This window comes from Hypanus sabinus, chromosome 9 (genome assembly GCF_030144855.1).
Source record: "Hypanus sabinus isolate sHypSab1 chromosome 9, sHypSab1.hap1, whole genome shotgun sequence".
Classification (NCBI taxonomy): domain Eukaryota; kingdom Metazoa; phylum Chordata; class Chondrichthyes; order Myliobatiformes; family Dasyatidae; genus Hypanus; species Hypanus sabinus.
Window position 1 is genome coordinate 133,999,324 of NC_082714.1, and position 14,485 is coordinate 134,013,808.

Sequence of the window (14,485 nt, forward strand, 5' to 3'; positions counted from 1 at the left end):
GCTGCAGCATGTGATGTAAATGTCTGTAATAGGGGAAGAAAGACCCCGATGATCTTCTCAGCCGACCTCACTATCTGCTGTAGAGTTTTGTGATCCGAGACGGTGCAATTCCCGAACCAGGCAGTGATGCAGCTGCTCAGGATGTTCTTGATACACCCTCTGTAGAATGTGGTGAGGATGGGGGGAGGGAGATGGACTTTTCTCAGCCTTCACAGAAAGTAGAGACACTGCTGGGCTAGTGTTCCACATGTGTAGTTTAACAAAAGAACTACAGTCATCAAGGTCATGAGGTCTTTTTCAAATTCAGTGCCTAGAACCATTAGTGTACTGCAGGTTGTAAACTCTGCACCAATATAATTTGTTGCTTAAAATCAGTTAGTCTTATCGCTTAAGTGTTTTAACTTTTGTAATAATCCAGTATTATAAAAAAATGCCAGAATTAAGCTCTTTCATTTACAGAAAGACTGCATCCGATGTTATGCAAGTTATAGATTCTATTTACCTTTTTCCATGTCTGATTGTAGCTGTGCCTCCAGATCCTCTGGAGACACATAATATTCTTGTTCTTCTCCTTCAGGAGGCTTTGGTTTACACTTCCCACAGCAGCAGTTACAGCAACAGCAGAGGCAGCAGCAGAAGTAACAACCAGTAATCACTCCACAGAAGACAAACAATGCCTGAAAATTTAAAAAAATCCTTTGTCATTAATAGTGGCAGACTCCATTCAAATAGACTTTCAATAATAAAATGCTAATCAAATATTCCTATGGAGCAATGATTTGACATATTTCATATATAATGCAACATGCTTATTTAGAATCACATTAAGAAACTAAACAAAACAATTGAAAAACTGTGACTAAGATTCAACTAGATATTTGTTCCCCCAGGTTAGCGATTTCAAAAACTAGAAGGCATAGGTTTAAGCTGAGGGTATGGGAAGGGGAGAAATTTAAACAGTAACCTGAGAGACAACTCTAACCCAGAGGATGCTCTGTAAATAGAATTTACTGCCAGAGGAAGTGGTTGAGACAGGTGCAGTATATTAACATTTAAAAGCACATTCAAAAAGGTACAAGAATTAGAATGGTTTACTTTAGAGGGATATGGACCAAACTGGGACAAATGGGGCTGGCCTAGATGGACATCTTGGTTGCCATGGACCAGTCAGTCTGAAGTGCCTGTTCCTGTGCTCTATTACTATATCATACACTCAGTGGGCACTAGATATTTGCACTAACATGCAAGTGTACCTAATAATCAGCCAATCATGTGGCAGCAACTCTACACATAAAAGCATACAGATATGATTGAGGTCCACTCATTCTGACCAAACATCAGAATTGGGGACAAATTGTGATCCAAGTGACTTTGACTGTGAAATGATCGTTGGGGTGCCAGACAGGACAATTTGAGTATTTCAGAAACTACAAACCTCCTGGGATTTTCACAGTCTCTGGAGAATAGTGTGAAAAAAAATCGATGAAAACCTCATTAATGAGGAAGGTCAGAAGAATGGCCAATGGGTTCAAGCTCAAAGCAAGGCAAAAGTAACTTGAAAAGCCACATATTATAACAGTGGTGAGCAGAAGAGCGCCTCCAAATGCATAACATGAACCTTGAAGTGAGACGGGATACAGCAGCAGAAGACCACACCGGGTTTCATTTCTGGACACTAAGTGTACATTGCTGTTTCTTAGAGAAAAGGTGGTAGGAATTGGGGAGAGGCCAGTAGAAAACCAGCTAAAATAGTAAACAGAACAAGGAGAATCAAATAGCATAGTGAAGATATTTACCTTCTACTTCCAACCCATATCATCTTGGGATATTACATCCTTTAACTTAAAATTATAATAAATCCTGTTCTTCAGTGAGGAATGGAGGAAGACATGCTGGGAGTTGCACCAAGCAAATAAAATCAAGAACACAGAAAAATAGCATGCAAGTTGAAGAATTACACAACCAACAGATCAGATAACATCTCTGCAATCTTGTCACATCTAGTCAGGAGTGGAATTGTGCAATTTAGCAGCTAAAGAGATGAGATGGATTCAAGGATATCATCCTCAATATTTGCACCACCAAGACTATTGCTAAAGTTGAGACTTTCACAAATAATCTTCAACAGAAAGTACTAAGTGGACAATTCTTTGCTTCCTCTTGAGATACACACTATAAAAATATACCAGTTTTCAGCCAATTCAATTGATTTCACAGGAATTATATTACTGGATCCCTCCACTATCAACACTGACCAGAAATTTGGAAGAAACACATACAACTATGGAGCGTTATCATCTTCTGCAGTAGTAATGGTACTATGGAATGGGACAGGAGGCAAAATAATCAAGATCATATTCCAAACAATTTAAAAAGTACCCAACTACAGATGATAGCTTTGGAGATCCATGTTTGTGAAAAGGCTACCAAAACCAGTTAGAACAAACAGTTAGAAAACTTAGGCAAGGCTGTATCTACATACCTTTGGGAGAGAATAACTACATGGGAACAGTACATTAACAAATCAGTATGCTGGTGTTCAGTTCACATGCTTTTTAAATACATATTTTCACAAGCTTAAGACTTAATGCTTTTTTGTGAAGTACTGGGTGGGAATAAATATGGACTACAAGCCCAAAAATTAACATTTAGAAATGAAGAACAGTCATTCTATTTTAGTAAAGATTCTATGAGTAACTGCTTGATGTAAACAAAATATTTTGTTAACAAATGCCAACCAGCATAGCAGACAGCAGAAGTGTTGAACTTGTACAGAGTGGAGGGAAATGGAGATGTGACTGACAGCACAAAATGTTTACAAACTGACAAATTCCAATATCCAGTCTCAAATTAACTTGCAGAAGTTACAAGCATTAAATTTCTGACTGCATAAATTTAAAACTTGGAAGCAGGAGATCTTTAGATGATAGACATGTCAGGCAGACTTTAAAAAATTATTTTTACACTATGTTTTTAAGATCCTTTATCGAAACAGGTTAAAGCAAGAGCACTCTCCTAACCCCTTAAAATTATGACTGAATTTTGTCTTTAAGGGCAGGCAAGTCTAACGTATCATAAGAAACACTGCCCTTGACTCTTCTGGTTATGTCCCTATTCATGCACATTCTGTTACCTTAGTAATTCATGAATCACTTGTCTAATAATCATGAAACTATTGAAACTAATTTACTTCAGGTAAATACATCAGTACTGTTAGAAATTCTCACCTTTGCCCACCAGCTGGACAAGACAAAGTATGTATTTACATTCTCCTCGCCAAACTGCTCTGCCACGTAGAGACCCAATGATCCGTACTTATCATAAATATTCCGCTTTGTGGCATCAGTCAGAATTGCATGAGCATTGTTTATCTCTTTAAATTTCTCTGAAGCTTCAGGATTATCTGGATTCTTGTCAGGGTGGTACTTTAATGCAAGTTTTCTATATGTAAAGGAAACAATGTTAGAATTTAGTCTTACCTTTTAATGAATGCTCAAAATTGTCACTTTATTACAAAGTTGTTGTCAAAGTGCATTATAGACTGAAGTGTAATGTCAAGGATTCCTTTAGGAATACTACTTCAAAATACCTAATTTTGCATGGCATTGTAGGTACAGGGTGAGCTTTGTTACCCACTGTCATCCTCTAATCACAAGGACAGATGTAGAAGTAAAGTTGGAGGTTAAAATGATAAGGTGAGATTATAAAGCATTTGATGAGGTCTTCTTAGTGATTAGGACCTTGAGTTGCAAAACCACAAGAAATAAAGCTAACTGGTGGTTGATTTGCCATTTTTCTGCTATTAGGCAGTTAATATTCAGTCACAGATACTAAAATGGTTACAACATAAAAAGCCCTGTAAGAAATTAACATTTGAGTTTGCCTTCTCTGGGAAAGAGGAAGACAAACACGTTTCCAAAAAACATTTTCCATTTGCTTCAGTAAATTATATATGGTTCTTTAGTTTCTAAATTATACTAAAGACAAAATTGAAACAAAGTATTAGAGAGGCTGTTTTTCCTTGGGCTACTTTATTTATCAGAAATGAGCAAGCATTTTCAATTTGTAGGTTTCTTAGGAAAAATAAATAATAGAACTATTCAAGTTGACAGAATTGCTTTAGCTGCACCTTTCTTATAACCAAAAAATTTTATTTGCAGCTGCAGTAATGTATACCTCATCATCTGAGCTGGACAAGGGAGTGGCAGAAATTTTGCAGGAAAAAGCATGCAAAAATGTCTCACTGAAGTCCAAAACTCTAAATATGTTCACATTCTACAACTTTAGTACAACAGTACTTCAAAAATTCACCCAATGCAATTTCATATTTCATTCCAGTTCAAAGTATATGGAACAGAATGATTTCTGAAACAGACAGACCTACATGCGAACAAATGGCACCCTCTGGTGTTATGTTTAATAATGACAAAATTTCACAACAAAAAGAAACCTGTAGAAATTACCTATATGACTTTTTAATGTCCTCTGGTGAAGCATTTTTGTCAAGTCCCAGAACAATGTACAGTGATTCTCCTGAGGTGGATAGTGAACGTTGCCTTTGGTCGCCCATATTGCACAAACTAAGGAGGCAAGAAAAAAAAACAATGTGATAACTAGATACCCAGCTGTTGCTTTTCAGCACAGAATTGATCAAAGTAACATTGTTTTCTACAGCAGAAGATCGATAGATGTTTAGATATAGGCAATCAAATTATATCAGTGTAGAAACTACTAGTTCCACAACATCTTCATCCATGTTTGGTTTACAGCTCTCAAGTACTAGGTCAAACTTCTCCATACTACCTCTTACAAAAAGCCTTGCATCAATCTTGCTACTCTAAACATCTTTAATATCTTAACTTCATCCTAATCTTTATAGTAAGAACACATTTTCAGATTGTGCCTCATTTCATCATTTTCTGGTATATCCGATTCATCAATTTTTGGTCTCCTGAATGCCAGATTTAAAATAATTCTATGGATAACTGTGCTTCTGCTGTCAAACCCACATACTCAAATTTCTCCATATCACACCCTTACCTTTTCTTATGAAATGCTAAGTAAAATAGAGCTTAGAATATTATCAACATCTCACTTCACCATTGGAAATATATTTGCCAATACTCCAATAAAACAGTCTGATGTTTAGTAATGTTCATAAAACAAGCTGTTAGCGATAAAAGCCAATTGTTCACTAATTTTTGTTTTCACAGATGCACATTCAGCGGCCACTTTATTAAACACCTCCTGTATTTAATACAGTGGTCAATGATTATATGTTGTGGTCTTCTGCTGTGGTAGCCCATCCAATGTGCTGTATGTTCACAGATGCTCTTCTGTACACTGCTGTTGTAACGCGTGGCCATTTGAGTTATTGTCACTTTCCTGTCAGCTTGAATCAGTCTGGTCATTCTCCTTTGATCTGTCATTAACAAGGTATTTTTGCCTTCAGATATGCCATTCACTGGATATTTATCTGCACCGAGTGTAGACGCAATTCAACCCAAATTCTTTCTAGCAGAAGTACAGCATAGATAAATATACTTTTAAAAAATTCACCATTATTAGTTAACTGGCATCCTCAGTTAAATGTATAAATGTACATCCTCATGTATAAACCTAGTCTAATACATACTGTAGTGTGATTTATCACAATTGCAACTAAGATTTTCATTTTAATCTAACTGGAAGTAAATTAATCTAAATTTGTCTTCAACTAGAGTTACATAGCAGCTTCCAGTCTGGAATATTTCACATCTGCTGTGCTCCTGTTAAATTCACAAACTAGTAGAAACTCATCACAAAAAAATTAGATGGTCCAAACCAAAGCTCCAATAAGCCATGATCATTAGTAATAAACAAGGCAATTTTGCAATTGTAATGCCATCAGCACTGAAATACAATCACACTTGCCACATTTTTACTCCTGTCCAGAAACAAAATAAACCACCCTACCCCTTCCACCTTTCCCAATCTAAGAATGGTTCTCAGCTTTAAATACCAAGAACAGACTGGATTAAATATTCATTTGTTTCATCAGCATTTGTTACCTTTCTATTAGTTGCCTAAAATGTTTTTTTTTACACTGTTTGCTGTCTTTTTTGTGCAGGGAGGGGGATATGAGGGTTGATGTGCCTGTTCCATTTTGTTTGTCGTTTTGTGTGGGAGGAAGAATTTGGGTGGTAATGGGCCTGTTCCGTTTTTGTGCAGGGAGGAAAGATTTGGGGATTGATGTACCTATTCTGTTTTAGTTCATTTTTTGTGTGGGAAGTGGTGTGATTTGGGGTTGATGATCATACTGCTTTTCTTTCTTGGTTTCATGGCTACCCAGAGAACACTGATAATAAATGAACCTATGAACCTAAAAGAACATAAAAAAGGATTCAACTTCAGGTACAACACAGAAGTTACAAATTAAAGGCTACATGGTCCATTCAATTCAGGCATCAGGCACAGTGTTTTTTTTTTTGAAAGGCAAAAAGTGGAGGAAATATCCTTTAGCCAATTTAAGGTAAATGCCAGATCCAGCAACACACTGTTTAACTTCTAATGACAGCTTCTAATTAGGGCTCTTGCATTAAAGCAGATTGACAAAAGATGGAAAACTTAAAAACATGGCAAATCGCTATCCTCATTATTGGTATTCAATAATACAGAAATAAAGGCTAAACATACTGTATGCTATTATAGAGCTTGCAGCAGCCATTAAGTGGCTCATTTTCCAATTGAGCTGCCAAAGAGATAATACCCAGCAGGGTAGCAGCAGCCGAGAAATGGAGGCGATGCTTTCAACAATCAAATCCCAGGGGCAAAATCTATAACATGCAATGATTTGAATGAATAGAACAAATGTAGTTCTTGATTGAGCAAATCATGGCTCATACACAGGCATCAGATCATTAAAGGGCCTGCAGACAATAAGGGAGCAGGGCAACTCTAAACAAGTGGTGTTTAGAATTAACAGCAGAATTGCAAGTTCAAACCATATAAAAGTTGCGATAATGTAGCTACTTTTAACTGCTAGGCAGTTGTTTTCAGAGTTTTTTCCCACCAGTAACTTGATGAAAATTTGAAGCTGCACCTTGAGAAAGTGAAGAACCTGAAATTTCCCAAAGTGAGAAGGAGTATACTGTAATGTGAAAGAAACACTAAGGGAGAAAGTTCACCAGAGGCAGAAGAGAAGAATGTGTCTGCAGATGGAAATGCTGCACAGAACACCACTATGGATCCTCAACTTTCACCTTCCAGGTCATCCAGGACAGCTTTGACTTGCATAGTTACCTGCATCCTTAGGTTTTGAATAAGGTAGCTATGAAAATAGTGAAAGCAGTAGTTGGTACCTTAGACAAAATAAAGTCAGAGTTAGCCTAACTAACATCAGTGTTGGGGGAGATGCTGAAATCTATTAAAGATTATTATAATTACAGTGAACAAAATGGGGGGGGGGGTGTTGGGTTAGTAAACCGGCATGAACTAAAAGTTGACCAAAGGCCAGAAAACAGAATGAACATAGCATCAAGAAAGCTCAGAAAATTTATAGTTAAATGTATTGTTCATTGCTTGCTATAGATGCAATAATGGACCATTCTTCTACCCCCCCCCCACCCCCAATACATGACAACACTCAAAATTGCCAAGGAAGCCTTTAAAAATGAAAAAGACTAACACTGTTTTTCTTGAAACCTTTACCTTGCAATTAGTTAAACTCTCAGCATATACACACTTTATTGTTTAACTGTAATCCAGTTGGAATGACTTAAAATAGAACAGGCTTACCTATAATTAGAACTAAAGGCATTAATAATATTTTTTAAACATGCAATAATCAAACCCCCACTATCATCATCTGCAACTGCAGCCTACTGAAAAGCTATTGGGTACTAATTTTAAGCACTCAAAGTAGGAAACAATGAGTGACAGGCAAGTATAGCATTATCACCAAAAAGCAAGGAGAAAATATTTAAACTTATCACTTCAGTACTGGTACCTTTATTACAGAAAGTGGGGTAAACTATATCCGAACCATGGAGGGACTGGTGTCACAGCAAACCAGGGAAGAAGAAAGAATCTTAAACTAAATAGGATAAGCAAATAAAGTTGAAATGATGTGGTAAATCAAAGAATGAAGACAAAAAAAAAGAGGAGAATGATGAACAGTTGATAGGAAGGAAGAGTTCAAATTTCAATCAGCAACTAGGATCACAAGAATTAGGCTATTCTGCCCATCAAGTCTGCTCAGTCATTCAATCAGGGCTTATTTCATAATCCACTCAACCTCATTTTCCTACCTTCTCCCCATAACCTTTGACACTCACTAATCAAGAACCTATCAGCCTCTGCTTTAAACACACCCAGTGACTTGGACTCCACAGCAGTCAGTGGCAATATATTCCACAGATTCATAATCCCTGGCTAAAGAAATTCTTTCTTGCCCATTCTAAAGGGAAGTTCTTCTACTCTGAGATTGTGCCCTCCGAGACTCCCCGAACTATAGGAAGCATCCTTTCCATGTCCAATATTCAATAGGTTTCAAATTAGATCTTCTCTCCCCCCCCCCCCCCCCGTTCTACACTCTATCAAGTACAGGCCCAGAGCCATCATGTGCTCATCTATATTAAACCTTTCATTCCTGGGAATGAAAGAGAGGGAAGAAAATTAAAGATTAATAGTTCTGTATCTAAATGCATGCAACATTCAAAACATGGACAAGTAGAGAATATATGATTGAATAACCATTACAGAGACTAGCTACATGACCACAAATTTATCAATTTTGAGAGTATATAACCCTTAGAAATGTTTGATAAATTTAGTGGAAATTAGCGGGAGAAGTGGGTCTGTAATTAATGATGGTCCAATGGAGAGGACGGACCCATGTTCAGCAAACCAGAATGCACAAACATCTGGATGGACACAAAAATACACATAGGCAAGGATGGTGTTCTGGCTCTCCCTAATAGTAAACACAGGGTTGGGTGAAGCATAAAGCAAGAATAGAGCTGATCAGAAATGCAAGCTAATAATCAACAGGAATTTTAATCGAAGTATAGACTGGGAAAAGAAAATCCCGAGGAAGGGTAGCCAAGGCGAGTTTGTACTATTTTCACAACAACTTACTAGAGGACCATACTCTAGAGGCAACCGAAGGGCAAGCTGGAATACAGCTGGTATTATACAATGAGAAGATTAACTAATGACCTCAGTACCAACTTCCTGAAGCATTAGAGGTCTTCTGGTGAAGGTAATATCACATGTTACTGGAATTAATTTCCAGATTTTGACCAACAATATATTTCCACATTGGGATGATTTTCCCTCCAGCTTATATCTTACTACAGTCTTCCTATTATATCTGCTGCCTTTGTCCTTCTTGAGGTAGAGGCAATTGGTTTGACGAATGCTGTCAGAGTAGCCAAGTAACAAGCAAGAAACTACAGGACAGTTAGTAATGGTACCAAATAAAGGAGGGAAAGAAACAAGGGTGGAAGGTTAGAAAATTGGGTAGAATAAAAATACACAGAATAACCAAAACATTAATTTGGAAAGAAAAAATAGAGCACAAAAATAGATTATCAAATAAATTTTAATAACGATCTACACAAAGTAGTTGGGAGTTAAAGACAAGTAAATAAATGTAAGGTGCTTTTGCTTCACTATGGAGAATACAACATGCAAGAAATAGCTGCTTCACTGCAGAGTAAAGAAATAACATGCAAAAAAAAAGCTGCAAGTTACAAATTAGCAGGGAGGGAGAAACTCTGGAAAGTTGCATTCACCAACGATATGGTATTAGCAATTTGCTCAACTAAGAGTTTTAATGGACTAGATACTGTAGCTCAACTTTTGCCACTTACATAAATAATCTAAAGCAGGGGTGTCAAACTCAAATACACAGTGGGCCAAAATTTAAAAAATCGGTACAAGTCGAGGGCCGGACTGGTTCAGTGTTTATTGCAAAACTTATTGAAATGAATTTATTACACATATTAACCTGGAACTAACAAAGCTTAGGTTATTGCCTACAAAAACAACATTGAACATTAAATAAATAAAACATCAGTTGCATTTATTTCTTATGGCTTTATCTGCAGCTTTTCCAGAGTAATTTCTAATGAAAACATTTTTCCACAGGCCAACACTCTGTGATTCACACTAGTTTAAGCCAGATACTTGGCATCTCATCTTGGATGCAAGTTCATCAATGTTTGGAGTCAGGCTCTGAGCTGAGGAAATCCTCAGAATTGAGTGAAGGTGTTCATCAGAAAGTCGACTCCTGTGTGATGTTTTGTTTATCTTCATCAAAGAAAACAGTTGTTCACACAGATATGTGCTGCCAAACATAGAGAGCATTTGAGCTGCTTGGGTACGCAGCTGGGGCATTGTGTCGGGCATGAAACGTAGAAACTGTGCAGCGCCCACCGAGTCATACTTTGCCTTGAGTGTGTCACTACATTGGAGTTCAATCAGTATGTTGGTTGGTGCGCTTTCCACGTCAGCTGCAAATGGATTACTGAGCAGTTCAAACCTGCTTTTTTGGGCTTCAAAGTCGGCAAATCGCCATGTGAAGTCAGCACCAAGTATGCTAAGTTTTTCAGCAAACTTTGCACGTGGGAACACTGCGGTAGAAACCTGCTCTTTCATAGTTTGGCAACACGGAAAATGGCTCAAGTTTTCTTGCTGCATCTGCGTCTCCCACAGGCGCAGCTTGGTTTTAAAAGCCCTCACTGCAGCGTACATGTCTGTGATCACACGACCCCGCCCCTGAAGCTGCAGGTTGAGTGCATTGAGATGGCTCATGATGTCACACGGAAACGCCATTTCACAAAGCAGCTTTTTATCCCGGAGCTCTGTTGTGTCTTTCCCTTTGCTTTCCATGAACTGACAGATCTCCTCACGCAACTCGAAACATCTTTTCAGCACTTTTCCTTGGCTTAACCATCGCACCTCTGTGTGATAGGGCAAATCATTATATTCTGAACCCAACTCCTCCAGAAATGACTTGAACTCACGGTGATTTAAACCTTTGGCTCTTATGAAGTTAACTGCTCGTGTTATGGTGCTCATTATATGTTCCATTTTCAAGGCTTTGCCACACAACGATTCCTGGTGTATGATGCAGTGATAAGCTGTCAGCTCACCTGCGCCGTTTTCCTCCCGCATCTTCTCCCGGATCCTGCCCACCAATCCACTCTTTTGACCGCACATCGCGGGCTTCTGTTTCTTGTCCAGATGCTTGTATTTGTCGTGGTGTTTCGTTTCATAGTGTCGTCTTACGTTATATTCTTTAATTACAGCCACACCGTCTCCGCACACAAGACAAACAGGTTTGCCCTTTATATCTGCGAACATATACTCTGCCTCCCACCTGCCTTGAAAACCCCTGTTTTCAAAGTCCACCTTTCGTTCAGCCATTTTTGGGGTGAGGGATAGCTGAAAGTTGACCACACGTGACTAGCGCCATAAGGATGCTGATGAGAGAGTAAGGCAAGCGCGAGCAATGCACTGGCAGTGCATTGTGGGATTTGTAGTATTAGTGGTGCATGCAATATACCGGCGGGCCAGCTCTAATAGAGAAAAAAAATTATTCATTAATGATATTCAGGAAATAAACCAGGGAAACCGAATAAACACTAAAAACCCTGAAAACCTAGTACCTGAATAAACTCAGCATTAGCCATATCATACGCCATAGGCGCTTCAATTACTGGGGCCAGCTTTAATAGTAATTAGATATTATCTCACGGGCCAAAGATAATTCCACCGCGAACCGGATTTGGCCTGCGGGCCTTGAGTTTGACATATATGATCTAAAGGCATGGATGTTAAAATTGTTGATGACTACAATGTAGCAAAGCAAAGCAAGCTGGGAAGAGGACATACATAGGTTAAGCTAATAGAGTATTATGTGGGGAAAACAGAGGCAGGACAATTTTTTTAAAAAAAGAGCAACATAATGAAATAAGGCTATCCAAATTAACCATAGGTGGGTTAAAAGCAGGACCTCTAACAACGTACTCTTTGGGTTACACAGTACGTGTTCCAGAAGGAAGAATAGGATAGTCAAATGTGTTGCTAAGCTGTTGGTGCAGAAGGCTTTATGTGGTTGGAACATCAGGATCACTTCTGGGGTAGCTGGAACTAGTTCAAGATAGGCTGCACTTAAACAAGACAGAACCAATATCTTTGGTTATTAGTTATTAAAGTTAGCTCATGCTACGTGGGAGGGTTTAAACTGATTTGTCAGGGGATTAGGAAACAGTAAGTGCAGCAGGTAGGAAGAAAAATATAGATAAATGATGCAAGTCAGGGAGCATAAGAAGGGTACCAGGCTCAAATGAATTTATATTCATGTATGGAATTCCACAGGGAGTTCAAGTGAGCTTAGAGCGTGGATCAGCACTTATAATTATCTTTAACAATTGCAGAAACCTCACTGAGGCAGGGACTGTCAACTTAATGTTCTGTAGTGAGGTAAGTTTCATACTTTAAAGGGAAGAGGAAATCATGTTGCTCAAGGAGAATTCACAGCTCTACTTTGAGATGACATTTTAGAGGAATCATCCAATGAGGCCATACAGAAAGAACTTAACAATGAGAGGTATGCTCACTTTACTTGTGTTATTGGCCTCAAAGTAGCTGGCTGGAATTAGAAGAATAGAGGCAAAACGTGTTAATTGCCTCCAAGGAGCATTTTTGAGTCAATATTTAGAGGTTCCAACTAGAGATGAGGCAGTAGTCATCCTCATCTTTGGAAATTGAACTGGGTAGGTAATGAAAGTGTTACTTTAGGATGGTGACCATAATTCTGTAAATTTCAATACTGTTATGGAAAGGCGTACAATTGATCACCAAACTTAGATCTTGGATTAGTGGGCAAGGGATGGGTGGGGGTGGTGTGACTGATTTGAATAAAAGGATCTGGCAAGTGGTAGGTATGACATTTGTTCTCCTTGCAAGGATAAATACTAGAAGGGAGATCAGTGGGGAGGGGTGACTGGACAAGGGAGAGGCATAGGGAGCAATCCTGCAAGAAAAGGGAAGTAGAGGTTGGAGGGAAGATAGTGAATATAAGGAGATGTGGATAATTTGGAGTATGCCAATATAAAGAAAGATGTTAAGATGTCATGGGATGCAGAAATGTTGGTAAATCTCTCAGGCCAAATGAGATCTATCCCAGATTGCTACAAAATGCAACGCAAGAGACACCCGAGCAAGTCAGGCAGCATCCATAGAGGAATGAAAAGTCAGAGGCCCTTCATCCTGATGAAGGGTTTTTACCTGAAATGTTCACTTCCATCCATAGATGCAGCCCGACTTCCCAGCCATCTCTTCCTTTGCCGAGTTCCACCAGCATTGTGTGCATTGCTTGTGTGTTCTAGAATCTGCACAAATAGCTGGGGCCTCTGCAAGGTTTTTCTGTTTTTATTAGCTGTAGGGTGATGCAAGAAAGTTGTTGGATAGTTAATGTTGTTTCTTTGTTTGAAGGTAGCAGGCATAAGCCAGGTAACCACAGGCCAATCAACTGCAGAAAAATTACAGAAGAAATTTCCAAGGGATACAATTCATACACCTTTTGAAAGATAGGAGCTGGTCAGGGATATTGAGCATGACTTTATGTAGATGGCAATTCTACCTCACTACTATGACAGATTTTTGAAGAGTAGTGAAGAAAACTGATAAAAGTAGGATGGAAGACATCACCTATAATTAACCTTAGGAAGGCATTTGACAAATTTCTGTATGGTTGGCTAATCTAGAAGATTAAGCACATGGGCAATCTGGGCAAGGAAACTAAACTGATGTACAATTGATGTGGTGCTTGGAAGCAGAGGGTAATGGTGGAAAGATACTTTTCTGATGGGAAAGTCTGCCCTGTGGTCTACTGCTGGGATCAGGTCATGGGCCTTCATTTGTATTATATGGAAGTCTTGGAAATGAATACAGGAGGTATGACAAGGAAGTTTGCAGATGAAAATGTTGATGATGTTGTGGATAGTGAGGAAGATTGTCCAAGTTAGAGCAGCATACAGCTCAAACAGAACATTTATCCTAATCTGATTTATTCTTCCAATATTCTCATCAGCTCGCCCAGATTCTATAGCAACCTGCACCAGAGGCAACTTACATTTGCAAATCCACCAATCACAATTTCCTTGGAACATGGGAAGAAATGGTAGCAGCATAATGAATGTACATAGTTACAGAATGAACATGGAAACTTCAGAAAGATATCACCAGATGTTAGGATTGAGCCTCTGGAGCTGTGAGACTGCAGCTCAGGTATACCACTCTACTGTCCTGCATGCATCCAAACACATACAAAGGATTATTGTGTGCGTGCGCAGGGCTCAAATGTTATTACCTCTTACAAAGTGAAACCAAATGATACAGCTAACAAAGCTTCACTCCCACATTAGCTCATTTCTATTAGCTCAATTTGACAGTGAAAACAGAAAGGAACCTCCATATACATTCCCCCCCCCCC

At 38.6% G+C, this 14,485-nt stretch overlaps 1 protein-coding gene across 1 annotated transcript in view; it reads right to left on the reverse strand.

Moving 5' to 3' along the window:
• Positions 1–14,485, reverse strand: part of LOC132399827 (dnaJ homolog subfamily C member 5) — a 49,245-nt gene that overhangs the window by 10,960 nt on the left and 23,800 nt on the right. Inside the window, exons 2-4 of the mRNA XM_059980629.1 lie at positions 4,464–4,580; positions 3,228–3,441; positions 503–677 (exon numbers count right to left, since the gene is read on the reverse strand). Coding sequence (XP_059836612.1) covers positions 503–677; positions 3,228–3,441; positions 4,464–4,570 — 496 coding nt within the window. The 5' untranslated portion in view covers positions 4,571–4,580. The remainder of the gene's footprint in view (positions 1–502; positions 678–3,227; positions 3,442–4,463; positions 4,581–14,485) is intronic.